The 27442-nt window shown below is 39.1% G+C and overlaps 1 protein-coding gene across 4 annotated transcripts; it reads right to left on the bottom strand.

Moving 5' to 3' along the window:
* On the bottom strand, window positions 1-27083 carry PIP4P2 (phosphatidylinositol-4,5-bisphosphate 4-phosphatase 2). Of its 4 annotated transcripts, none has more exons than XM_035546428.2 (8): window positions 26843-27026; window positions 20971-21119; window positions 19458-19564; window positions 17843-17966; window positions 12090-12142; window positions 6122-6212; window positions 4996-5033; window positions 1-894 (listed from the first exon to the last, which is right to left on the bottom strand). In XM_035546428.2, exons 1-8 carry the CDS (start codon window positions 26946-26948, stop codon window positions 885-887), a joined length of 678 nt encoding a protein of 225 aa, XP_035402321.1. In that variant the 5' UTR covers window positions 26949-27026; the 3' UTR covers window positions 1-884. The 4 variants fall into 4 exon arrangements, with proteins under 4 accessions (XP_035402321.1, XP_035402320.1, XP_035402319.1 ...); XM_035546427.2 differs by lacking the exon at window positions 1-894 and adding an exon at window positions 3035-3128; XM_035546426.1 differs by lacking the exon at window positions 1-894 and having other exon boundaries at window positions 3457-5033; window positions 20971-21116; window positions 26843-27083.
* Window positions 27084-27442: the final 359 nt, after the last annotated feature.

Genomic DNA, 27442 nt, shown 5'->3' on the forward strand with positions numbered 1-27442 from the left:
ATTTTTTTTATTTTTTTGGGGCGGAAAGAGAAACCTCAGACACTGCCATTACAAACCAAAATCACACAAAGAAAATAAGCAGGAAGACAGGCTAGGTTAACTGAAATATTTGAAATCTCAGAAAAGCAAACAACTTGCTCCACAAGTGAGTGAACCGATTGAGTTTGCTTTCAATACAAACTCACATTTTCTTTCCTATAGTGTCACCCTTTGTAGTCCCCAATGACACCCCACTGCAGTCCCTGAGCTGTGCTATCGCCCAGCTGATGCCAGCTGATTACCTGGGCCACAAGGCAAACAGCCCGTCACTGGCCTGCCTTCCAGCAGAGGCACTGAGCTGTGGCTCTCTTCTGTGAAGCTCTTGTTTTGCACACTTTAATTCTTCTATGATTGAAATCAGAAAGGATTTTAGATGTTATGACAGAGTACTGATGAGCAAATACAGTCAATCTCTAATCTTTTTGGCCAAAAATGCAAACCAGCAAAGTAAATTTGATGTTTCACATTTTTTTTAGGAAAAAAAAAAAGAAAAAAAAAGGTTAATGCAAATCAAACAGTCATTACTTGTTATTCTCTGATCTCCACATTTTTCACATGCAAAAATCAGAAAATGAAATCCTCAGTGACTTTCAACAACTCTGGGAAAGAAAGTTTTCATGCATTAAAAAAATAGAGTTTGGGCTTTGTTTTATTGCTTTTTATTTAATTCCTGATATGATCTAAGAGGAAAATACTGTTTCACTGTTAGGGTGATAAGTCAATAAGGAGACCTTCACAGAGGAAAAGACTGTACAGGTTGATACACAGCAAGAAAAGCACTGCATCAGTCTGGTCTTCTGGAACTTGGTTTCGGATCTGAGGGTCTTGGTCAAAAGTGCTTGTTTTCATGATGACCTAAGGTGTATTTAAAAAAAAAAAAACAAAAAACACCTCTAATTATATTTAATGCATCTAGAATTTAATCTAATAATTGATTCAAAACTTACAAGTCAGTGGTTTAGGCATCAGAAGCTACCAGAAGTACCTTAGAACCAATATGATGGGGAACAAGGCTATGAGAGGTGTGACTTTCCCTCTCCCGGTACAATTAAGCACATCGATCCCATTCCTAACGGGCACTGTTATAACTTCATGGCTGCCTCACAACTGCATTTTAACTTTCCTTACTGTAAGAATGTTTTGCCTACGGTTCTAGTCTAACTTAAGACTCCTTTTCAATCTATGTCATTTCTTTTCCATGTCCACTTTTTATCCCCTGGTTATGTGTTGCAGCCTTGTCTTTATTTGAATATTCCCTTGTAAAAAGCATGAGGAGGCTGAGAAGACCAATATCTCCAGTTATCCTTTTCAGTTTTCCGTATTAGAAGCAATCAATTGTTATCTTACTTGAAATGCATCATCCCAAACTGGAGATAGCGATTCAGGTAGGGCTTTTGTAATACATCAGAGAAGCAGAAATATGTTTCATCACCTAGTCTGTGCTCCCATTGCACTGTCATGCCGGAGAAGGCATTTTAGAAAGCATTCCTTCCTTGCTATGGATTTTTGCAGTGGAATTTACTTATTTGTATTTTCCTCTCAATTTAAGAATTTGACTTTGAATCCAGCTGGTCAACTTGCTTTCAGTTTGTATTGGCTTTTTATCATGAATGAAACACATGATGATGAAGAACACACAAACTATACAAGACCATTAAGTATTTCTAAGTGGCAAATACGTGCCAACTACCTCCCCCCAGTTTGATAATTTTGAATAATTTTACTGCTATATTTCACAAACTGGCTTAGAAGAACATTTCACAAGTATTTTTAGAAGCCTTGCTGATGATTAGAGGGCATGTTGCATTCAGTGCAGTATTTTTGCCCTGCCTTGAAAGGCAGTTAGCTTGATCTAACACAACAACTCATCTTCGCTGCTACTCACATATTTACTTTTTCAAGTCCATATAGTTAGTTACAGGGATTTTCTAACATTTGGTATTAAGCTGCTGCCTTGTCTTTCCCTCTGTGTGTGAAGACATACACTGTTTGAAAGACCACAAAAAAAGTAAATATTGCTCATCACCCAGTTTCCAACAATAATGGCTCCAAGGTTGTTTCAGCACCTTCTCTAAGCACTTCATAATGAATTTCTTATCTGGCTGATTTGAAACCTTTATCTCCTTTCAACATGCTACTGATGTCAAAGATCTCCTGATAATCAAAACAGCAAATGCTTTCAGAAACGCTTTCTTCTAGTCTCTATTTTTAAAATGAGATATATCACCACTGATGAGGGATTCAAACAAAACCATTAAGATGCTCATAGTGGGTTCATAATTAGAAAATAGGGTTTTTACGGTCTGAACAGTTTTTAATCAGTTTGTATAAAAATTCTTGGGTGGGAAGGAGGGGAAGGAAAGTAACAAAAAGGGGAAAGATAAAACCTGAAAGCACAGGAGCCCTTCACTGTGAGTTCAGAAAGCCAATTCCCCTACCCAATACAGAATAATACCATCACAGAAGAGACCATTAAGATTCAACAAAATAAACTAGTGATTAAAAACAAACCTTCAACCTCTTCAGGAAGGACAGGACAGGATCCTTTAAGTTTAAAGCTTAGAGGAAAGTTTAATGGACTGAGATGTAATCTGGCACAGAAGACAAGGACTGTCTGCAAACAAGCCTGCTCCACAAGTTACCAAGAACTGGAATAGATCACAGTCCCTTTGATTTCTATATTACCGTTTTTATGTGTTTAAAAATCATGACTTTTCTGTACCAAAAATTGGTTGAAACGTAATGACAATGTTTTACATTTTTATAGAAATAACTACAATGGTTTACTCCGCAAAAGGAAACAGTAGTAAATATTTTGTCTGCATCGAGAGAATGGCACAAAGAGAAATTATGCTGTCCATGTATCTTCCCTTCCACTCAAAATGGATGAGAAGAAAAAGGAAAAGCATGAGCTAGGAAATAAAGTACAGGTTAACAGAGGGGAGAAAAAAGTACAAGTTTCTTGATTGATTAATCTAACATTATAGCCAGCTTTTTTTTTTTTAACCTCTTAAGTTACAAAAGCAGTGGATGATTTTCTGTACAGCCCCAATCTACTCTTTTTCAGGATGTAGTGTGCAGATAGTATTCTGAAATACAAAACAACAAGAAAAAAAAGTATTCAAAGGTTTAAGATGCAAAGGAGCACAGCGATCCATAGACTACATCACCATATTCCCCTCAATAAGCCATTGACTACGGAGAGCCTTGCTAACCTCAACAGTGGTCTCATCCCTTATTTATTTTCTCCAAATTCTACCAAAACCATCAGGAAAACAGCAGTTTGTTCACGTTCCTGAAGCTGCCATTTGGAAAAAAGGCAAAGCTCACTCCTGTTGCACAGTATCTATGTTGTTTCTACATATTATTAATGAATTCTTCCACTTCTGTATTTTTGTTTATAAATAACAAAATATATTAAGTTTGAATAATAATCTTTATTTCTTTATTAGTTTATTTGTAAAAGGTACAATGTAATCCTGAGCTACTGCTTTTATACATTTAGCATCATACAAAGACAGATCATTTACAGTTTGATCATTTACATTTATTGTGCTCCAAAATCCATATCTGAATAGCATTTTGTCCTCGGAGAAACACAGATTTAATTTAAATTACATGTATCCCTGAAACATCCACATTAATTTACTCATCCAACCCCATTACCTAAATGACTACAGTCTAAATTACTCAGGACATTCCTTCTGAATTTAGCAAAAACTTGTTTAAAACTGTAAAGATGAGCAGTGCAAGAACTGGTCCCTCAATCCTTTGTGAATACATCATTAGAAAAAGCTTTCTGTTTCCGTATTCTCTTAGTAAGTCAGTGCTAAATTGACTAGATGTACTTTGACTTACTTTGGAATGATCCAAGTAATGCTCATTTTCTTACTACAGCAGTAAATGTGAATTTACAGTGTCTCCCTTTGCAGTGACCAGTGCATAACTCTCCCAAACAGGGAAAATCTGACATGATCAAAGGAAAGTAAGAGGCAACCCATCACCACCTTATAGTCACCTACGTGACACTGAAGTATTTCTAAACAAGTCATATGAAATGCTTCCCTTAGACCCTGTAAAGGAACTTGCACAAGTAACTGGAGTTCCATAATCCGAGCATGGCTTTTAGGATTTGCCAGTTAAAACATAAAAACAAAAACCCACCAAAGTCCCAGGATCCTTGAGAAGAAAGCATTTATCCTAACCGAAATCCAGTCCTGGATAAGTGGAAATTTAATTGGACTACCAAAAGAGCATCTCTTTACCTGAAAATCTCAAAGCATACAGTGTTTACAAATGTCTCTCTAGCAACAGTGTCACAGTCTTTTGAAGTACACTGGTAACTTTCATTTCCTGAATAAGGTCACTATGATCTTAGGCAAAAGATACAGTAAGCAGTTCAAGCAAAATGCTTATTGCTTAGGTTTTAAAGCAAGCCACTTTAATGTAATTTTAGTTAAAATGTTAAGTACAAATGTGAAGCTACTGTAGAAACACTTATAAACACTCTCGCTTTTGAATTGTTACTGATCATCTAGAAAAATGGCAGACTGATTTTAACATAACAAAAGAAATGTAAAACTTAATACTGTCTGTTGAAATAAAATTCAACACCTATAAAGACAGAGTTATGAACATGTAAACACAGCTTTAGTATTCAGAGCTAGGGAATCTAGCAGCAAAACAAACTAGTTGCATATTATGTAGTGCAATGAACATTTGTTCTTAGAGACCCCCAGTCTTAGAACTACTTTGAACAGAATGGAATCCTTACAGGAAAGATTTAAAAGTGTCCAAGATGCAATATCCAGAATTACTAGATGCTCATCTGCTATAATCTAACAATTTCTCTATGCCAAACTGTGCTCTGGATAACTGACTTTTATGGCTCCCCAGTAGCAGGCTCGAATGAGGCAGATTAAACCTAAGAGATAAGCAATAGCCCAAGAAACATACGTTGCATGAAATCGCCTGGCAAAATCTTGCGTACCAACCTGAAAAAAAGAGAAAATAAACAGTGTGAAACACAGCACTACCTGCTCTTCAGGGAAGAAGCTGTATTAAGAAGTATTTCAGCATCTTTTTTCACTTTGTTAAAGATCAAGCAAATATTTTATTAGCTCAATTTTACGGTCCTAAAATTGGATCGTGATCATGAGCTTGGAACGGACATCAGGAGGTCTCTAATCCAACTTCTTGATCAAAGCAGGGTCAGCCAAATTGCTCAGGGTTCTAATTTGGTTGGGTGCCAAAAATTTCCAAGGATGGAGACTGCACATGCCAAGCCTCTTGGGCATACCTCATGATGAAATATTTTGATCAAATTCAGGAAGGTTGTCAAAAAATAATCTGTCTCTATTTCTGGGTGCAACTGTTTTTAGTAGGAAAAAAAATGGAAAAATCCTTCAAAACTCATTTAAGCTCACACACATATGTTATTTAGGTTGTAACACAAGTTAGAGGTATAGTGACAATCACACGAGTCCAACTACTGGCATTTCTCAATATTTATTTTTATGATTGCGGGGTAAAAAGTTGGCTCTAGTAATCACTACCAGATACTTCAGCATGAAGTAAACCAGACAATTTTCTGAGTAACAGAATAATAGCAATGTGAGTCCTTTAGTTTGTAAATAGCTTATTATCAGGTTTTACTCCTTAGAAACATGTGTTTTCCTTTATAATTTGTACAAGTTCCAACTTTTTTGGAGTCCCATTCCTCTCCACTGCAGCAAGACTTATATTTCTGGCTATGCAGCAATATGTATTTCTGGAAACCTAGAAGTTTTGAGAGCCCTGCGAGAGCAAGATATTCTGGTATTTCTAAGAAGAAGTAAAACTATTCTTCATAGAAAGATGAAAAATTTAACACCAGGAAGAAAAGAATCTCAAAGTGAGTGAAGATCTTTTAGGAACATTTCATTTTTCTAGCTAACTCAGATGATTAAGTCCGTGGTTTTAACAGAGATGACAAAAATACACAAGTTTAAGAGGTTTTGCTTAAATGCTGGGGGAGAGAAGAGGCAGTCAGTCCAGGGAGATCCTCTGCGCTATTGCAAGTATAAAACAGTACATCACTCACAGTTAATCCAACTCCAATGAAGATGCATATCATTCCGATTGTAATATATGCACAGCAACGTCTCCGAGGCAGTGCACTTCCAACAGAAGAACTGTTAGAAAATAAATGGTACTTTAAATTCAAAGAAGAGAACCACACAAAAGTATCATCAGTCTAAATGGGGGAGAGGAGGGGAGAGAATGGCAATACATATACACCATTTTGAGTTTATGGAATTGAAGATAAATTCTACAAGTATACCGAACAGTGAAGGAGAGTCCACGTTTGTTTAAAGGGGCACTACAGATGAAGATGGACAAAAAAAAAAAACAACCCAAAATCTCAATATTTAGGTACTTGCAACAAAGAGTAGTAACACACCTATGGTTTGTGTGCATCCACATACAGGATTCACAGTGCACCCAGGTAGGAATCTTGAGTAGCCTTTGGACTGCAAAACCCAAGTTTGCTTTGAAGCTTCAGTGTAGGTTGTAAGACACCTTTTAGTCTTTTAATTCATCAATACACGTCTTTAATACACCCACTGCAACTAAGTACCAGGAAATGAGTTCTCATGCCCCAAATTGTCTTAACAGTAACAATCTGCACAATTTATTTACTGGAATATTTCACTCAGTATTGTGAATTGGCTAAATGCTACCCCATTTCTTGAATAGTAAAAACACAAACAACAACCTTCCCCCCCAACTGTTTTAGTCAGAAACATGAGAAAAAACTTCTCATGTTCAGCATGAGGAATTCCTCAGACATTTAAGTCAGTTTTAGTAACTACAAAAATCTGACGAGTTATTTTTGCTTTCCAGTTTTCTTTTAGAGTTCTGCTGCAAGCTGAATTAGCTGTGCAAACCACTGCTGGCAACCAAGGTAAATAAATCCCTTGGAAGTTCTGTCACTCATCATCTAGGCTATCAACTCCAAGACAGACAGCAGTCTCTGCCTGCTGCATTAAACAAACTACTACAGCGCTTCAGCTAAATTGAATATAAAATGCTAATAAAACGTTAGGTTCTTCACTACAGGTTAGAAAGTTTTGGCTAGAAGCTCAGTATTGGTTGACTTAAGGTTTATTTGTCAAGCATTTCCAATCACATACAGCTATACTAATGAGGAACATTACTTGATTCCATTGAAATACAGAGAACTGAAAGAGCCAAAGAGGTCGAGATGCTTTCATGAAACATTTACCATCTGTCTTAGGGGTAGTTTCAAAGCATCCTGAAGCATGTTATCATTAAAGCGCACTTGCTCCCACTCTGGGAGATTGGCATGCCTTTGGAAATACTGGGATTCTTGTACTGTGTGCAAAGATGCAAGAGAAAGTCATTTTCATCCCATGATGGTTCAACATATTTGAGATAAACACGTAACAGAAGAAAGCCCTGCTGGACTAAAGTAGCGCATCTGTCATATGACTGACCAAATTTCTGGCTCCAGTTACTTAACCACATAGTAAGGCCTCATATGCTTTGCATGTGACTAGAATTTTTAAAGCATTCACCTTAGAAAGCCTTCAAATAGATTGGCTTAAGCAGCTTTACTCCAATATTATTCCTCTCCAAGGAATTTCTAAAATGCCCCAGGAAAAAAAAAAAAAAAAAAGTCCTCAAACTAGCGTGCACAGGTTGAGCTTCATCTTGTCAGGCAAGGGTTGTATATAGGTACTGCTATTTCCCCAAGTGGAAATTCCCTCACCCTTATTGCTGGTTAATGGTCACTATCAGCAATACTTCTACAGCCATTCTAGAGGAGGAATGTGTTGTCTAATTCCAAGTTACTGGAGGAAAACAAAACCGAACAGAAGCTGTGTAAGAGGGAAAGTAGGGAGTCAAGTCTGTAAAAATTGAGTTGATGAGCACTGAGCTTGCCAAATTGATCGTAGGTTCCTTCCTCCTGCAGAACTTGCCAGCTCTATACTCAAAGTTATTTCCATTATGGAGCTGGATAACTTAAAATCAGTAGTACCTAGCCAGCAAGCTGGTAGAAATGTCATGCTTAACACACCTAAAATATGCATGATATTTACTGCACTCCATATTTCACAGGAAAAGTTCATTTTGGGAAAGAAACCTTCACTTTCAGAGCTGTCTGACTTATGATCCTGTTTTTGTAACCATAGTAGTGAAGGTGCCATGTTTATTTTCCATTCATATTTCTCTCAAGCTCTGCCCCCTACTACCCATAAAAAAAGTCGGGGGAGAAATGTCCTCAAATGATGGAGGAAAAGTAAAAAGTCTTCATTTAATTTTAACTGCATTTTTTTCCATCCTACAGAAAGTAAAGTTGAAATACAAATAGTAAATTTCTAACATCGCATAACAAGCATGGGAATATTCAGCAATCCTGATAAATCAGAATTTATTTTTCAGTGATACTAGCCACTGGGCCACTCTAAATAGTGAGGTTTCATTCTACCTACCCCAACTTAGACACACAATCATACAATCTAATTTTAATAAAGAAAGCTGAACCATATCCCAAAACATACGAAATGCACTAGGTTTGACAGTCAACTTCAGGAATAATAAAACTAGGGTCAAAGAACATTTTTCAATAGCAGAAGCTGTTTTCATTGTGTGACTAACGAGGGTGAAGACACTACAAAGCCAATGAGAAGGCAGCAGTCCACCTGCCCAGAGAAGCTGTGGGTGCCCCATCCCTGGAGGTGCTCAAGGCCAGGCTGGATGGGGCTTTGGGCAACCTGGTCTGGTGGGAGGTGTCCCTGCCCATGGCAGGAGGGTGGAACTGGATGGGCTTCAAGACCCCTTCCAACCCAAACCATTTTGTTAATCTAAAATCCTGTCTTACCAAGCTACTGCTTAGTAAGCAAAGACACCTGCAGACCTTTAGGCAGCAGTAGCAGGTACAGAAGAGACACCAAAGCCAATTAAGCATCAGGTGGTAGTAAGTGGAAAACCACAAGGGACAGAGTCTATTAAAGGAGTGGCCCAGAAAAGAACAGAGGGCCTCTTTATGTTCCAAATAATAGGAGTTATTACCATGATTTCAGATGTGCCTTTAGGAGTGTTTTTAAGAGGAAAAAATCAAAATGACACTATTTTGAAGGTGAAAAGCAGTGCTGGAACTAGAGGCTGCAATAATGCCAGAATCCCAACCTCTCTCTTGCTTAAAGGTCCTGCGGGTTTTATGGGGGCAAAAAATAGTAAATTAATTTGGGTTCCTTTCCGGTGGGGAGGTGGGAGAACAGGCTGACAAACAACTGGTATTTTGAAACACACAACACTACAACAGTGAAAGAAACAGTTTAGCCCCCTGTTCTCAGGTCACTGTCTATACAATAAAATAAAAACCTATTGCAACAACTTCCTCAGTAACTACATTTGTTTGTCCTGATGCAGTAGATAACATGCATGTTGCTATGACTTTCACGAACACCTCACCCACATTGCCATGAGCAGCTTTGTAATCCATCTCCAAAAAGATTTGGTTGGTTACCAGAAAAGTGATTTTAGGCTGTATCGCAGCTCATTTCCTAACAAGTGCTTTTTTTCTTTCCTTTTTCAAAAGTGATTTTTACATGTAGGAAAGAGGACAGAAAATAAAATAAATAATAAATTTGGGACCACAATGGTGGCAGGTAGAACAACCAGGCCTGAAAGGATTTTCTGTTTAATTTATGTACTCTGAGCTGCAACCATTTCATTTTCTCTGAATGTTGTTCATTATTGACCTTCTTGTAAAATAAATCTTGAGTATCCCTACAATTTTACAAGGTATTCTTGGTGTTAAGATCTAGTTTGCATCAGCCAGATAGGTGGTCACAAACAAGCCATTTGCAGAGATTCACTGCAGTTTAAGTTTGTGGAAAAAGTCACGAAAAGTATTTGAGAATTTCAGTCTCAACAGATGTCTTCTTGAAAGCCGTACTGTTGCAGTACTTGAGGTGTCTTTTGTTTCGATCTATACTATCCTTTTTTAAGTGACAATCACCAACTGCTTCAACAGAAGAAACGAACACTTTTATATCCGACCCGTCAGCTACTAATGAAGAAAGTTTTGCACTAGCTGGCAATACCCCAGGTTCCCTTCTGTGTACCTGGCTACAGATACAGCGACCTCGGACAAAGGGCTGAGAGAAAGCAGCAGGTCACTGCGGTTGTTTATTCCATCACCACAGCTCAAAGTTCTGCCTCACCTATGCTGTGCCCTAAATCCATGCATTAGAAGCGTTTATGCTGCTGGAAGTGCAGAACTCCTGGCCGTCTCATCGCAAAGGCAGGAAGACACCAAGCAATCCATTCAAAGTTATATTATAGTATTTAATGATTTGCATCCTCAGCTCATGGACAGAAATGGTTATTTGTTAAAATCTGTTTTGTATTCTGCAACTCAGCTGCTGCTTAAGATGTCACTTTCCCAGGCTGCACTGCAGAGATAGTCCAGTTTTATTACATACACACAGCATGCTTTGCACTTTGAAGACAAAATGCTAAGGGATCTTTGACTCCAGCTATTTTTTAAAATACAAGTGACATAAATCAACAGCAGGCAGGCCAAAAGATCACATGGTATAACTTTTGGGAAGAGGAAAAGAAAAAGAAAAACTCCCAACAGCAACAGCCCAAAAGGTTAAACAGCAAGTCAATTATTCTGTACTTAAGGACAGTCTAAAAAGAAAGATGGCATGAGGTTAGCTGTTAAGTGTTAAGTGATAAGAAAAAACATTAACTGCAACTAGTTTCAAAACAAACAAACAAACCCCACAAAACATCAGCCCTTCCCCCAGCCCTGAAAACGAAAAAAATGAATGTGACTGCAGCCAGTAAAAACAAACAAAAAAACTGCAAAGCAACATTTCATCAAGATCTTGAGTTTATTTGACCTCAGCAAACTCAAACACATCCACTGTTCCGTACCCAATCACTTACACTCCTGAAGTTACACATACCACTACAATGACTTCTCTATCAAATACTCTGCTAAAAGATTTTTATCACTTCTGAAGGCCAAGCTATGCCAACAGCTTAAGTACATTTATTCTAAGCCTCCTGTTTCCTAAGGGACCCGCTAGTTTTCCTGTAACACATAACTGCAGTTCTCTGTTCCCAATATATAAAGCATTTGCTCCTTTAACTGGAACTTGCACTTCCCTATCAAAGGAAGGCAAGTTTGTAAATAAACCAGCAGGACAAGAAAGTCTCTGAAGTAAGATTTTTAAGTTGTATTCCACACACTGTGGTTGACATTCCATACAAATTTGAAGTATGTTGGTGCTGTAACTTTTAAGATCAACGTTATTTCAACCTAATAATCCATATATGCCAATCCAATAATGCCATCCTCTCCTAAAAATGGCAAAACAAATCTTCAGAACAAAAAGAAAAAAACAAAAGCCAAATCAAACAAGCCGTTTTATAGCTCTCATCTTCTAATTTTTCTCTGACAAGGAATACTTCCCTCTTACTGAAGTAATAGCAAAAAAGTAGACGAGTTACTCCAGTTTATAAATATTAAACTAGCAAACTTAATAAGATGCTTAACATAAGGTAGTTGTTGAGTTTATGAAATCAGTAAAACCTCTTTGAAATTGACAAGCTTATTTCCTTTCCATCATTCACAATAAGACGATTCAAATTCTACTTTAAACATGTTACCTGATTAACTGCATGAAGGAGTTTGAAATGAAAATTTCAAGGATGTAAGAAAAATATTCCTAGCCGCCGTTAATTTTAGCAACCCATTTCTGTCTATTGTTAGCAGCTTATTTTTGCCTCTGACAATTCAACCAGAGCACTTTAATAAACCCAGGTTGGATTTGTCAAAAGTTACCGACTCATACATACAGTGGAAAATTCATGTGCACATAACATGCTCTTTAGCCTTGAAATTCAGATGAACATGGCAAAAATACTCAGCATGGCAAACAGATTTTACTCCAAAGACTTCTATGGAAGAAACTGGTAACTTATTTTAAAGTTAGATTGTGTAATCTTGCTTTCGTAAAACTTACATTTTTTTGCAGTGCGGGCATTTTGCTAGCGTGTTAAACCTCAGTTCCATCCACTGTAAGAAGAAAAAATAAAAAGGTTGAAAAACTGGCCTGAGAAAATGTTTGTTGTACTTCATGCTAAACGTCACTGTGAAAACATTTTTGCTTCTCAGGCTTTCTTTGACTTGTTTCTTGCTTTCTTCCGTAAATGGGGTGCCCTTTTGTCAGTGGCAACATAGGATTAGGATTTCCATGCGAAAATTTCCCATGACTTGTCTTAGCATTACAAGATTCACTTGACGTAATGTGGTTTCAGCCACAGGCATAGTATGGGCAACATAATATTAATACAGTTTTTTTCCCCTCTTACTTCCAAGTCTACGAACATCCCCTGAATCAAAATAAATGTGTTTTCTTTGGCATAATTACCGATAAGTGCATTTTCCCATCTTTCCCCAACCCTTGCATCACTTGGGAAGGCTGAGTTAAACATTCAAAGATTAAAGAACAAGGACACCTATTTTCTAAAATACAAGTTTTACACAAATAAAATAAAGAATGCTATTGGCTACTTAGCTAACATTTCAAAAAGGTGATACATAAAACCATGCATAGTATAGTCACAACCTTCCATGCGCAGACTAAAGTCTCTCTGGGAACAGCCTCAGCAGAAGTAACACCTAGCACTACCTCCAACAAAGGCTGCAGTCATGTACCTGCACAAAAACAGCAGCATTTCTTACACTGCCTTCTGTGGTAATACGGGTATTAAGCAGGCATTTCAAAGATGTTTGCCTTGAACAAGGGTGTAACACCATTGTTCTTCACTCTGTAAGTAGTTATAGTGTAATTGCAGCTCTTCCCTGCTGCCTTTCCCAACTGGAGGGAGTTAGCACAGTTTCCTTGTTAAGCATAATTCTCCCCTCCCCTCATAATTCATGCAAGAGTCACACTGCAAATTACTAGCACCTAGAAGCTATTGCCCAGGATATAATGCCTCCATTCAGATCCTCCTTATCTCTGTGAGAAATCAGAAGTCAGTCCACTGAAGCAAATCGTATTTTTAACTGCTACAAACACAAATCAAAATCAGAGCCCATACATACAGGCCCCAGAGAACATGGGACCTAGCTACACCACAGCACCAAGAACAAATTTATGATCTTCTATGCAAGCAAACGGAGGATGTGGCCTATAATGCCTAGCCATACTAGTAGTTTTTTCTGTGAGCAAGGATCTGGTTCATAATGCTTACTGTACATTTTTCCTGCCTCTGTCCCTCAGTTTTATTTAATTCTAATGGGGAAAGTTCTCTACTATTCCCACCCCCCCGGTTCTGAACAAGGACTCAGCCAAACTGATTTAACACAGTTTGGTTTGATCCCTAAAAGGATAAAACGAAAGCTTCTGTAATTCTGCTCCCATCTGAGCAACTCATTTTATGAGCATTAAAGCTAATTCCTTTAGCAGGAACGTGGAAGAAGTTGATTATTTGCATGCATCTGTGCCAAAAACTACTCTCATTTCCCTTAGGTGTCCTCAGTGACATTGGGTAACACGCAGTGGTCCATACCAGAGATAGCACCAGGCCTCTTCAGCGATGGTTTTTCAGCTACTTAAACTGCAATTCCAGAAATAGAAGCCAGTCTAAACCCAGGGCTTACATTTTGCATATCTGTAATTCAACTTCACTTCTGTATACTGTTTTATTCCAGAGTAGGCAACTGTATTTCCAAAGTTACTCATTAATGATCTTTCTATGGTTTTATTTAAGATTCCTTATTAATTATTAACCATAATCATGAACTGATACAAGCTCAAATGCATTTGAGCTTCAAAAGCATTCATGTTCTGTTTTCATTACAAGTTACCTGGAAGTACCAGGAGCACCAACTATTATGATCCCTTCTGCACGCACAGGACATACTGGTAGGAAGAACAAAAAAACTAACAACATTCAAACTACAAGAATTCAGATCACATTAGCGAAGTAAGGAAAGGTCATTTTTATATGTATACGTGTGTTTACAAGTAGTTTAAGCTACACTTATAGCTGGTGCTTTTAGGGACGTGCCAGAGTGCTTTGAAGTACCTGATGTTGTTCCATGGTGTTAATAAAATTTGAGTTTAGATACATTAGCTTTCCACAGACAACTGCTCCCCGTCCAATTGAAACAACACAATAAATGATTACCCACATCACCAATTAGGAGACAATTATAGAGAACTCTTACACATTTCAACTGGGGATAAAAAAAAAAAACATCAGGTGGGGGAATTACTAGCAGAATATGACACAACTTTCTACCTTCTCAGCCTAGAATAGTTCTCAATGCATTCAGTACAAGACAAAATGAGAGAGTGTGGTTCTTTAAACTGACTTACCCAGCCACACACAGGTGCTTCGGCCAAAAAAGCTCCTCACCTAACCCCAGTGCCACCCCAGGAGTCCCTGGGGAAAGCAAGACACTTCTGCAAATTTAAATTCTTTAGAAAAAAATGAAATGTTTTAACGTTTTAAGTGTTTTTTTTTTTTAATTAAATTATTTCTAACTATTTTTTTATTTGATTAGTTTTACCAAACAAAACTGACAGAGCACAAACTGACAGAGCACAGTGCTTATCCTCCAGCCTGTGCCTTATGCAGTCTGCTCCTGGTTTCTGGCCCTCAAGGGTCTCTGGAGGCAGGAAGGTCACAGGAGGATGGGGGGACAGGCCCCCGCGCTCCTACCTGCCACCATTTCCAAATGCAGCTCAGCCCCCTGGCTCCGATGGCTACAAATCAGCAGCAGAGCCCCTGGCAGAGGGATGCAGGGAGTGATTTACTGCTGGCAGGCACAGTAACTCAGCCACAGAACAGGTCCAGAAGCTCTCAAAAACACCCAACCCAGATCTGTCTGCGATTTAGCACAACAGTTAAACACTTGTCTTGCCCTCCATTTCTATTCTACCACTTTTTCCATGCGTCCAACTTTGAAATCTGCCAGAAACAGTGGAAACTTTAACACAAATAAGGCTACTATCAGGTTATCCAAGAAAAAAAAATATTCTGATGAACAAAATGCAAATAACTACCGTAGTTCAGCTATTGCATCACTTCACTAATAATTTATTTTCCCAATTGAGAAACCTGAGGGTGCTGCATAGCATGTTTTTAATAAGTTAAAAAGAACACTACACACATGGTATGAGGGAGCAGTCCATAATCATGTTTTTTATAACAAAAATAACCTCTTTGAAAGGTGGTAAGTTGATACCCTTAGAAGACAACACAGAAAAAGCAACTGGCAATTTGACTTTCTCATCCCAGGCATTCTAGCTTTGCCTGTCTACTACATTTATACATAAAGTTCATATATGGATAAAGTTTATATTAAAAATTATGTATGTAAAAATAATATATTTCTCCCTACATAAAGTTTATATATATAACATTATATATATATATATTAATGTATTTATTAATATATTAATTATATATATAATTTTATTTATATATATATGTATATATATAATATATTAATATATATATGTATATTAATGATCTTACTGCCAAGTGAATCAAAGGAGATACCTTATGGAGTTGCTGAGAGATGCATCTAGTGTTACATATTTGCTTTACAGTGTGGACATGCCAAAGTGCAGATATACCCTCACAAAACTTGAATTTCCAGATTTCCTAAAGCACTGCTACTATATGTTGCTTCCCTGCTCACTCCCAACCCCAAGCAATTTGCTGATTTTTCCTAATGAAAGAAGTTTATTTGGAGAACCTCAAACTTAATAATGGAAAAAGACAGAAGCAAAGAAAAGTGGGAAAGCTGTATAAAGTAAGAAAAAGGTTTTATTTCTTGATTCTCATAAGAGAATACAAGTCTCAAATTTCTAATGATTTTGAGGGTTTCTTTTTAAAACACTGTAAACCAGCCTTACCAGCAGATAGGACTATGAATTTCAAAGTTATGCAGTTCATTAAAGCAACCATCAGATCTGAAGTCACATGCACAAATTCCCAATTAGAAACCTTAGCTTTTTAAGGCCTAATCTGGCACTTATACACAATACTAACCTTTTGTGTTTTTTTCTTATATTATGCTAACTTTTCACAGCAGAATTTCACCAGTTCATCAGTTCAAAGTGTAAACTACCAAATTAACTTGGCCTCTCTCCATAGAGAAAGAAAATGGGACTAAAATAAAAACCCCATGCTTACGAGAGCCAAAGTTAGTCCAGCAATTTACTAATGAGATTTATACTTCATGACTCTAATAAAAAAAATAATTATTAAACCACGGAGATGTTTTCTTTCTGTTAAGAAAACAAAATAAAATTTAATACCATAACTCTTTTACAGCATTACTTTTGCCTATGCAGTTTTAAAACAGCACTAAACAATATAACTACCTTACAAAATAAAATTATGACTCTGTATCAGACTACAGTTTTTTTTTTATGCAGGTACCTAAGGTGGTAATGTGGTACTATACTAAAAAATACCTAAAAAAAAAAAAAAAAAGGCCTTTCTCTTCCACAGGTCCAGTAATTTTCTGTTAGTAACATTATTTTTAATATTATATTCTTACTAATTAAGTTCACATACAGACTTGCATTTAAAAGAAAGAAATAAAAGCAAACAGAAAACCCACTCCAGCTATCTCTAACTATAGACTACTGTTCTTCAGTAGGGCTTATAATAGGATTAAATATATATATGTTTTTAATATATAGGCAGAATTACTAGAAAGAATTTCTCAAGCATCTAATGGTTTCTCCGATACTACACTACTTGTAAATTCACAATCAAATTCTTATTTCCCCTTTTACAAAACTAAGAGCCATCCCTTGCTCCCTGCATTCTTCACCTACCATAGCAGTTAAGCCGTTATCACACACCCCACTGAACCATAAGCCTGATGCAAGGATTTGAAGGAACATGTCTATTCCATTACAGAACCCATCACTTTCTCTCTGCTGATACATGACAACATGCAGTGCCACCTTCCAAGCTTCCCTTTTCCTTTCATGAAATGCACTCAAGTACTCCCTGGCCCTCACATATTTTACAGTCCTTTGTTTCAGGAACACAACAACACTCCAGTGCTAAACACAGGTCATTCAGCTGTATCACTGATCTTAGCTATTTCCCGTAACTAAGAAAACCGACAAACATTTCAGCACTCCTAGGTAATAGTTAAACCTTACTTATCGCAGAGAGCGTTCCCAACTCAGAATTCAAGTACAGCAGACCCTTATTGATATAAAAGAAAAAATGCCTTAGCAACAAAAGAGTATTCTGCATCCTTCCACTACAAGAGCAGGAGAAACTTCCAGCCTTGGATATAAACCATAATCTCCACATCATTAACAACTGACAGACAGACTAATGGGTTAGTGCTATAATCAACAGAATTCAGGGTCCCATGCAAAAAAGGCAGAAACTATGCCATCTTAGCCACAGCAGAACATAGCCATCATTGTGAACCCAAACAGAACCCAGTAAGTGTAACTTCCTCTTCCAGCACTGTCAACTCTTGTATCTCTGAGAGGAAACAGTGACTTTGGGCTTTACCCATGCATGCACAGGAAAACCAATAGGTGTTTTCTTGAAATGCAAAGATTAACCAATACAGACTAGATATCCACAGCAACATGAGCACAGAAGAAGCTTTAGTTCCTCAAAGATGCCATAGAGTGAGACAATACGTTCTTAGAAGTGTTTACAATAGCCTGAGCAATACCATGTTTTGGTGAGGAGAATCTGGTGCTTTACTTACAAGGAATGTATTTCCACAGTGCCCACACACCACTCTAGTTCCATCTGGTTGAACTGGCAAGGCAGGCTGAGCTGGCTGCTCTTCTGGGATCAGCATTACTGGACCAAGAGTAATGATGCGTCTACTGTGTTAAGAACATTAAGTGTACACGTAATTAAGCAGGCAAAAGGATGATGCACTGAAGCAATTAGTTCAGTCAGTCACTACCAAATATGTTATACTTTTAAGCTACAATAGTATTTTTAAAGAGATGATGGACCACATTTTGGTTTTTCTCTAAGGTGTCTTCATTCAGTTTCAAAAACATTCTTTCGCTATCAGCCACACAAGCCAGAACCCCGTACAGATCAAAGACTTGTCATATGATGGTAGAAACACTCCTCAGGAAAAAGAAATCTTAATAACTAGGCTGAGCAAGCCTGTGAAATGGAATGTACATGCCTATGCGAAACATGTTGAAAGAGTCCCTGCTCTTTCATAATCTAACTCTTCTTCCCAAGTCAGATTCTGCTTCTTCCCACACTACTGACAAACAAGTTAACATAAGCAGCATCTCTGCATTTGTATGGTAAAAATACTGTTCAAATTGAGTGAATCAGAGGAAAAACACCCTATTTTGACTAAACACAATTATTTCACCTGGAGGAAAAAATTAGATCGTAAGCATTTGCTTTTATGTTCAGTGCATTTCCAACTTAATTATACAATTTGTCATCCAAAACGACAGTACCCACTTTAAGAACCAAAAAGCAAAACAAGGATCAGACTTCCTACCATGAAAAAAAAAAAAAAAGAGAAGGGAAAAATGAAAGTATTATTTAACTTGTACTACATCTTATCTACACTTACGCAACCAACATCGTAGGCTGGATGGCCTTCCTTCAAACTAGAGCCTTCCATTTACAGCATACTCCCCAACTCTTTGCTTCAAACTACTCCAATTTTACTTGTCTTTTAATAAGACAAATACACAGGCTATCTTAGGAAAACTGCTGAGATGCAGTCTTTCAAGAAGTCTTTTAATAAAATTGGAGACCTTCTGCTTCAACCTGTTTACCAAACGTATGATGCATTACAACCGAAGTTTCCCAGAACACTTTTCCCTCTACAAAAAGATTCCCAATGTTATTGGTTTTCCCTAATACCATAGTAATCAAAAGAAATTAAAAAAAAAAAATCCTCCCCCTCTCCCACCTCAAACTATGACTCAAAACCAGAAGAGACAACAGACTGGTGACTAGGGCACTCAGTGTGGTAGTCTCTGTTCAAGTATCTGCAGACCCAGCTTTCATTTCAGTCTCTCCTATTTGGGCTGAAACACTTGAAAATGAAACACTCCTACCCCAGTGGGATCTTTAACACTGTAAGCCCAACAGTAAGAATGCCCACTGTGGCAATCACGCTTGTTTCTATTCTAAACAATGCGTAAATTAAAGTTGAGAGTTAAGAAGAGATTGAAAGCTCAGTGTAACAAAGAAAGGAGGACAGGACCGAAGCCAACCTACTGCTTCCTTTCCTGTTTCATTCTGAAATCCCCACTCTGAACCTGGCAAAGTGAGCAACCTGTGCATTTGCAGTAATTAAGTTTGCAGGAAATTATGGATGTTATTCTTACCAGTTTGGTCTTGGACAGCCTATTTTCCGAGAGGTATCCTTACAGATAAGAAGACAATTACACTGACATCTAACATACTTCTTCCCTGAAGGAGGGTTTTTGATTGGCTAAACAAAAAAAGCACAGAACACACATGAGAAGTCACAGCAATTCACTTTCTTCCTCTTAAAAGTATGAGAAAACAGAACAACTTAAGACTGACAAGATCTTCTTAACAGAGGAATACAGTTCCTCTTACAGATGGAAACTTGTGAGTCAAGAAAAAATTAAAAGTTTCCTCTACCTCCCTCCCCCCACAAAAGAGGAAGAAGTGAAAATTCCACACAGGAATATTTTCAGTAACAAGAAATTCTGAAAACTAATGGAAAAAAGCATTCATATTTTAGCAATAAAGAACACGAGACTTAAGCTCATATTTAAAAAAAATAAATGAACTTAAGTAGTGGTATATTTTTAAAAAATAACATCAACATATCAAGAAATCCTCTTTGCCTGGTGTAATGGGTTTATTTAAAAGTGAAAGGATCAAAGTCTGGCTCTCAGTTATTACCAGAATATGCAGACTTAGCTGAACTGTCATATTATTTTAAAGTGTATTGAACTCATCTTCTTCAAACCTGGCAGTCGAGTTTCTGGATCTCTTTCATACAGAAAATCACAAGTCTCAAAACCTGGATAATACTGTGGCCTGAAACATTATATATTGGCAGGGAAAGTGAGTATTAGTGTAAGGTTCTCTACTCTTGAAGTGAAAAAAGAAAAAGTTTTCCTACAGATTTAAGGAGTCTTTTTTCTGGATATAATTTAAAGTGCTTTTTCTAAAATACAATCCAGTATTTTGCAAGAAAATGTCCCCAGTAGATCTGGAGTGCCCCAGTTATCAGATCCCCAAAGTAAAACCAGACGGGAAAAAAAAATAGAAGCAGAAGCTCAAAAGCTGAAGGCTTGAATTAAGAAAAGAGGAGGAAGAGCAAAAAGGTCTGCGATCACTACAGTAAGTGGACCAGAACCTGTAATTTCTGTGTTTCAAAACTGTTGTGTAGTGGTTTGTTAGCATGCTAACAAATTGACCTAGTAGAATTCCAGGAAGAAAACACACATCCAGGGAAAAGTATGGATTAAATAACTTTGTTTCTTCCAGTCGAAAAATAATTAAGTCCTCATTTCTCTTCATCCCACTAAAAATAATTTCAGAAAACATTTTGCCCTTCTTCACGGAGGAGTAATTACTTAAACAAAACCTTTGCTTTTTGTCCCCTGCCTCTGAATGAAAGCCTGCTGATATGGCTGGTCAGAATATGAAGGTTTGTTCTAGCTGCTTAAGGCAGCTAGTTGTACCAGCAACCCTTGAACTTGCACGCCAGGTACACTAGCAGTGGGTTGCACTGACAGGGCATCAGCAGGGATGTCAGCCTGAGGCTCACCCTTTGTAGGTCAGGGCCTATGAATGACACCATTCAGCTTCCCACCGCTTCCCTCCACAGAAAGAAAATGCTCAAAATCCATTTTTTACCGTAGCTTCATTGCACACTGTGCACTTAACCACATGTTGGTGTAGCTTGCCATCCAAATTGATTAGTGACTGGCACACGCGGCAGTTAATTACAGGAACACCACTGGCATCTGGACTTGCAATGGCAGTATATGGAGGTGGAAGCTCTGCTGTAAGAGATCATGAAATCTCAGGTGAAAAATCAAACTGGATCCTAAAACAGGCAGCAAATACGGTCTCTAACAGCCACAACCTCAAGGAAAAAAAAATGAATTAAAGGGAAAAAAAACATGGAAGTTAATGATTAGTATAAACATAAGACAAATAGTATATAATATTAAAAACATTATATAATATTATATAATATCCCCCAATTCTGTGTAACAGTACCTCAATCATAGCTCTACATAAAACTTATCAGCAACACAAAACCACCAGAAATCATTGCAGATGGGTAAAAATAAAAGTCTCGTTAAAGAGGAAAAATTATGGAAATGAATCACTGTAAAGATCAAGGTATTCAGCCCCAACTAGCTCAATGCTCGGTGCATATAACAGAGGCCAGGACTCCCAGCATTTAAAAAAGAAAAGGTGAGGGCATACACAGCAGATCCTACAAGAGACCAGTCCATCTCCTGGATGGGAAATGCTCCTTTTTTTCAGGTCCAACAAAAGAACACTTTGAAAATAGATGAACTGAACCTTAATAGCTTCTGCTTTCAAGGGTTCCGGATATTTCTGTTGACCAAAAGCCAAAGTATGGATGCACAGGGGGGTTTTTAGTCACTTAAACTAGAGTAGCACAACAGGGAACATAGAAGCCTTGTGCTTCTGTGGAAGAGCCAATTTCAGCTCCCGAGCCCACAACGAACGAGGGAGGAAACGCTCAGGATCCTTCTCAGTTTAAGAATCCTTGGAATGAAAACAATTCCACATAAACTCTCACAAGCTTACTACCACGATTATTTGGCATGTAACAGGTTTTATTTCATCAAGCTCAGGGTTCTTCAGGTAAACAAATAAGGAACAGGCATATTTAGTAGTTCATAATTAACTTTTTTTGAATATAAATTTGTAATACTCTGCAGCCTTGGACATCAATAAATTATTTCAGGATTACATCCAACCAGCCACTGAAGTCTTCACAGAAGTAATGAGATTAGCGGTCTTTCAGCTTATAAACAAAGCAGTATCTGCTGAAGTGGAGGGAAATCACAGGCTACTATCAAAGCTGACAAGCCCAAGCATTAAATTTAAGCCTCTAAGGAGGCACACATCACTCCTTGACTCTGTTTTAACATCAATGTTGCAAAATGGAGGGATTTAAGAAATTCCATCTGTCCTTAAAATACAAAACACCATCACAAAGCTTTACAGCATCTTCGTTGTTCCATGCTCTCTTTTCTACTTGGTCCACAAACAATCCAGCCCAGCACTTCATTTGAACTCTCGCCAGAGGCAGGTGGACATCTCGAGGATCTCAGGATAGCATCCAGCATACTTGAATTACTTGAATTGATGAGACAAAATTCACTTATATGCAGCAATGCAATTCTGATGTAATCGCACAGACTGATGCTCCACGACTTGAGATAGGGAACTTCACACCTTCAGCTTTGATATTGTGGTTGCAGAAACCAACATCCTTAAGAAATATCAGGTAACAGAATGTTCTTCTGATTTTTTTTCTGTTTCTGAGAAATTATAGCGTACAGTTGAAAAATTTTAAGAGTAGCTTTATTTTGCAATACTGCAATCGTGCATTTTCAGTACGAGACTGCCACATACAGGGAAAAAGATATAGCAAGGTACAAAACACAAGAACAGGAAAACAAAACACAAAAGCAAAACAAGAACAAAAAAATATCAACCTATAAAATATAGCAAACATACTTCGCCAACCAGAAACAATCTGAAGCCCACTAGATCATAAGAAATGCAGAAAACAGTTCTGAAATTTAGACAACTGGAAGAGCAGTATCTTAGCTGTGAGTGTTCGAGTTAAGGTTGCTGCGAGGGGCTTGCTGGCCATAAGCAGGCTCCCTGACTGCTTCTGCAGCTAGCAAATGGTACGCTCCCTGGCTACAAAGAAAAGGAGACACAAAACAGGGAAAAGGCACCTTCTTCAAACATTGTCAAGAAATTGCGGTTCAGTCCCAGCTGCCAGGTCACTTCTGTAAAGCAACAACCAGGTTGCAGGCCTTCTTTGTATGGTCCTCTCCATTTACAGTGAGAGTTTTCAACTCCTGGCAGCGGAGCACAGGGCAGAGGTATTGAGGAAAGGCAAACAAGGGTACTAGAGAGGGGAAAAAAAAAAAAAAGGCATATCCCCAAGCCTTTCAGCTTTCTGTGATCCTGGAATACTTTAAGAATCTGCAACTATACTCTTCCAGATATTTACAAGATTCTATATCCTCCCTGTAAGCAACAACTCCTTGGATTTTGGAAGTTGGTCAGATAATGTATGCAAGCACCGAGACAACCACTTCTCCAGCCTCATACTGGAGCTGCTTGGCTTCCAGGTAAGCAGCCTCTTCACTCCTGTCCTGCTGCCTCAGCAGATTTACAATAGCAAGCAAATAATGGCTGCTTTTCAGGGTGGTGCTGCAGCAAATAACATTTGCTATAGAGCAGAAAGCTGGAAGTATCTTGGCACTGCAACCTTCATGTTTAAAGAATTGCACTTGGAAAAGCTCAGAAGAGAAAAACTACCAAAGTGCCCCCCCCCCCCCAAAAAAAAAAAAGTGTAAAGAGAAATACAGTGGGGGAAAAAGCTAAAAAGGAAAATAAAGGAACTGTCTTGTCTCAGCTTTCTGCTCATTATCCCTTACTAAAAAGACTAGCCACTTTCAAATCGTATTAACATATGTACTTGGTATGACTTTTGTCTCTCTGTTTTTTTTCTCCTATTTTTTAGCAGCTTAAATTACAGGCTAACATCTAAAGGAACAGTTCATGAAGGTCCACTGTGCTGGATGTGAATGGTTGGTAGACAAATTTCACATACATGCTGAGGTTTCAGAATGCATCTAATGAGATACTGAATGTCAGGATTCTGCTACTGACATTCTAGTTTATTGCCATGTTACCATTTTTTCTTCTAAAAAAATAATAAACCAACAGCAATTAGAGTACCCTGCCATGCAGTAGAGCTTACTCTAACTTACAATTCCCCCATCACCCTCACAGGAGAGAGAGATGCAATGGAAGAAAACACATATTCACCCTTAGAAAATTGCTGTATTTGGGCACTTTCCTCCTTTTATATTCCAAAAGGCAGGAGCCACAGGGAACTGCTTGCAGCTTACCTTGGTCAAATATAAATGGGTTTGTTGGCTTTGGAGGGGTAGTTTTTTAAATACAGATGCTTTATGCTGACCTGGGAGGGGGTGGAGGTAAAAAGTTAGTGATGTATGTCAGGGACTGGTAGTTAAGGACTGAAAAAGCCTGAAAAAACAAGACAAATGGGGAAAAAAAAAAAAAGAAAAAAAAGAGTAACACAATAATCGCTCTGCTACAGGAAGCAGAGCTGACAGTCCCTGCCTTTGTCCATGTGAAAAGTTTCTTAAACACTGTGCCCTGTGTCCGCATCTAAAAGATTTTTTCTTGCTCACTGCCATGGCCAGGACTCAAGCGTTCAACCACCCACCAACTTGTGCAGAAAAGGGTCAGCTGGGTCCCAGTTGCAGCCCAACAAGGGAAGAGGAGACTACTGTGAAACCACAGCCTCTCTAATTTATAGCTCGGGATTACACATTGGGCACAGCAGATAATTACAAGTATGGGGATAAATCTATTAGCGTACATTCAGGTGGTAGTTTTGGGCAGTGAGGGCTTCTTCCTCCTTCCTCTACCTCTCAAGCTCCATGGCGTTCTGGTAGTGTCAAGCAAGGAAGCACTGCAGAAATGGGCTTTAAAAACAAACTCCATTTCCCCATGAGAATGCTTCTTCACCCTGCTTGTGTTAGGGAGAGAGATAAAGACTGCCCGTTAGATAAGAAGGCTGTTTAGCTGGCACACCCCAGGAGCTGCTTTCTCTGAGGGTAACTGGTGCACACAGGTACAGAGCAAGGGAACTAGGGCTATTTGGTCCAAGTGACCCCTTTGCAAAATTTTGCTTTGCAGATATTTTTCTTCAAGTTTTATAAAGCAGTATGTGTGTATGCGTGTACATATATATACACACATATATATATACACACACACATATATATATATATGTATATATATATCAAGTGGTACTAGGTTCAGTTGCTTGTGAACTGATTAAACGAGATTCTAAACTTACTTGAAGTTTGGCATTTAAAGAAAGCTTTACACTCCCTCCTCGCTGAGAACAAGCTGCTTATCTCGAGTACCACACCCAGCCACTGCTGCCAAATTAGTTAACAGGAGTTACAGACACAGCAGGACAGGGGTACTAACCAAAATGTGCACATGGGGTCCAGTTTGTTCCTAGGTCACACATTTTAACCCAGGTTTAAACATGGGTCACTGATCTGATACATTTTCATTACTTTTCAAGTATATAAAGGCTTTTTTTTTTAATAGATTGAAATGTACACAAAAGTAACAAGGATTCCTAAGAACAAAAATATTGAGTAAGGAGACTTCAAACTACAGTGAACGTCTGGAATTTTTAAACTACAAAACCTCAGGGATGATGGCAATCCTATACAACTTCATTGCAAACATAATGATAATAAAAAAAACACTCTCTTGTTTTTCAGTCTGGTACTTGTTTGTGCAAATGGAAGTTAACCAGCCATAGCACTAACTGAAGTACATGTTCATATCAAGGCAAAGAGGCCTAGCTGGCCACTAGTTTAAATATTATTCAAAAAGCATACGTGCTCACTTGTAGCATTCTAGTTACATACATATGCAATAAATCTATACAATTATATAAAAATCCTTGAGAAATAGCCAACACACTGGAGCCAGTGACAGCAGAACTGTAATCTTACATTTCAAAGGCCAGTAAAGCTACACTAATCTTATTCAGTCTTAAACATCAGATTTGTTTTCCTTGATTTCTGCTGTGAAATGTTTAAGTGGATAAAAAAAAATATATTAAAATTGAAGGCTTACAAGTCACATTAAGCTTCATAAGTAAAAATTTTCACCTGGTTACTAAATATTCAGTATTGATCAACAAGATGATTTCTGTAAGTCTGCAGAAGTTAATACCACATCATTTTAAGTCCAGATTCCAGATTCGTAGCTGTGTTTTCTGGCTCTTCCTAAGAATAAAGCCCAAACCAGCTATGGCCTTGAAATGAGTTTGCAAGGACATCCCAGTGATCGTGGGCATCGACCACCACGCTGCAGTGGGCTACCTTACCACCGTACCCGGCTGCCAGGGCACAAACCCATCTGCTGAAGTGCTCTGATGATGGCCAGGGATGAAACAGCGATTTGGATGCTTTATTTGCCCTGCCTGGACGCTTTAATGCTGTACCTCCCCCAGTCAGCGCCCTGCAGCTCGCCCTACTGAATTCAGGCACTCCGCACTAAGCATCTTTGACTTAATCCAGCTCCTAATTAATGGGAAAACCAAAGTCCCACAATTACCTCGCAAGCTCCGACCTGCGAGCTGGTTATGAGGCAGACTGGTCCGGACCTGCTCTGCGACTCTAAGCGGTTATTATTATCTTTTTTTTTTTTGGTATTATTTGTTTTTTTAGGGAACCCAATCCGGCGCAGCGCACGGCCTACGCGGCGCACACGGCGTTACCGGGCCGGGGTCCCCCCATCTCCCCCGGGGTACTGCGGGGGACTCGGGGCCAAAATGGGGGGGATCCGACCCCGCTCCCCACCACCCCTGCCGCCCACCCACCCACCCACAAAGGCCGGCAGCGGCTCCGTGTCCCCGGGTCCGTCCCCGCCTTACCTCGGGGGCTGGTGTCCGGCAGGTAGGGCGGCGCGGTGGGGGTGACATTGCCGGAGCTGGGCGCCGAGAGCAGCGGGGAGCGCTCGTCCACCCCCTCGGCAGCCATGGCTGCGGCGGGCACGGCCCTCCCCGCTGCCGGCGTGCGAGCGGGTGGGCGGCCGGGCTGGGGAAGAAGGAGGAGGAGGAGGAGGAGGAGGAGGAGGAGGAGGAAAAGCAGCGCAGAGGAAGGGGCTGGAATGAACGGGCCGCGGGGAGGAGAGAGGCGGGGGCTGGGGCAGCCGGGCCTGCCTCCGCCCGGCCCCCTCGCCGCCGGCAGGGCTGTGCCGCTCCGCTTCTCTCAGCCCCGGCAGGGCCCCAGGAGGGTCCCTGGGGACCCCCACTCCGACCCCGGCTGTCCCCAGGGGGCTGGGGGCTGCCCTCGGCCCGGTACCTCCGAGAGGGAAGGCGGGGGAGGGCTGAGCAGGAAAGCGTCGCGAGGAGAAGCGTAACAATCTTTTAAAAAATAAAAAATTCCACACCAAAACCTGCTTTTGAGTTTTTATTTTAAACGTTGTGATTATTATGGGTACCAATATCAGAGAGGGCCGCGGGGGTGTTACG

This window comes from Cygnus atratus, chromosome 2 (assembly GCF_013377495.2).
Source record: "Cygnus atratus isolate AKBS03 ecotype Queensland, Australia chromosome 2, CAtr_DNAZoo_HiC_assembly, whole genome shotgun sequence".
Lineage (NCBI taxonomy): Eukaryota > Metazoa > Chordata > Aves > Anseriformes > Anatidae > Cygnus > Cygnus atratus.

Excerpts from the sequence above, each read along its gene's own strand:
- PIP4P2 (XM_035546425.1), bottom strand. The coding sequence starts at position 26,948 with ATGGCTGCCGAGGGGGTGGACGAGCGCTCCCCGCTGCTCTCGGCGCCC. Across the intron at positions 17,967-19,457 it reads GGCTGTCCAAGACCAAACTG|TAGACGCATCATTACTCTTG; the intron begins GTAAGAATAACA and ends TTCTTAACACAG. Across the intron at positions 12,143-17,842 it reads ACTGTGGAAATACATTCCTT|TGGATGGAACTGAGGTTTAA; the intron begins GTAAGTAAAGCA and ends TTCTTCTTACAG.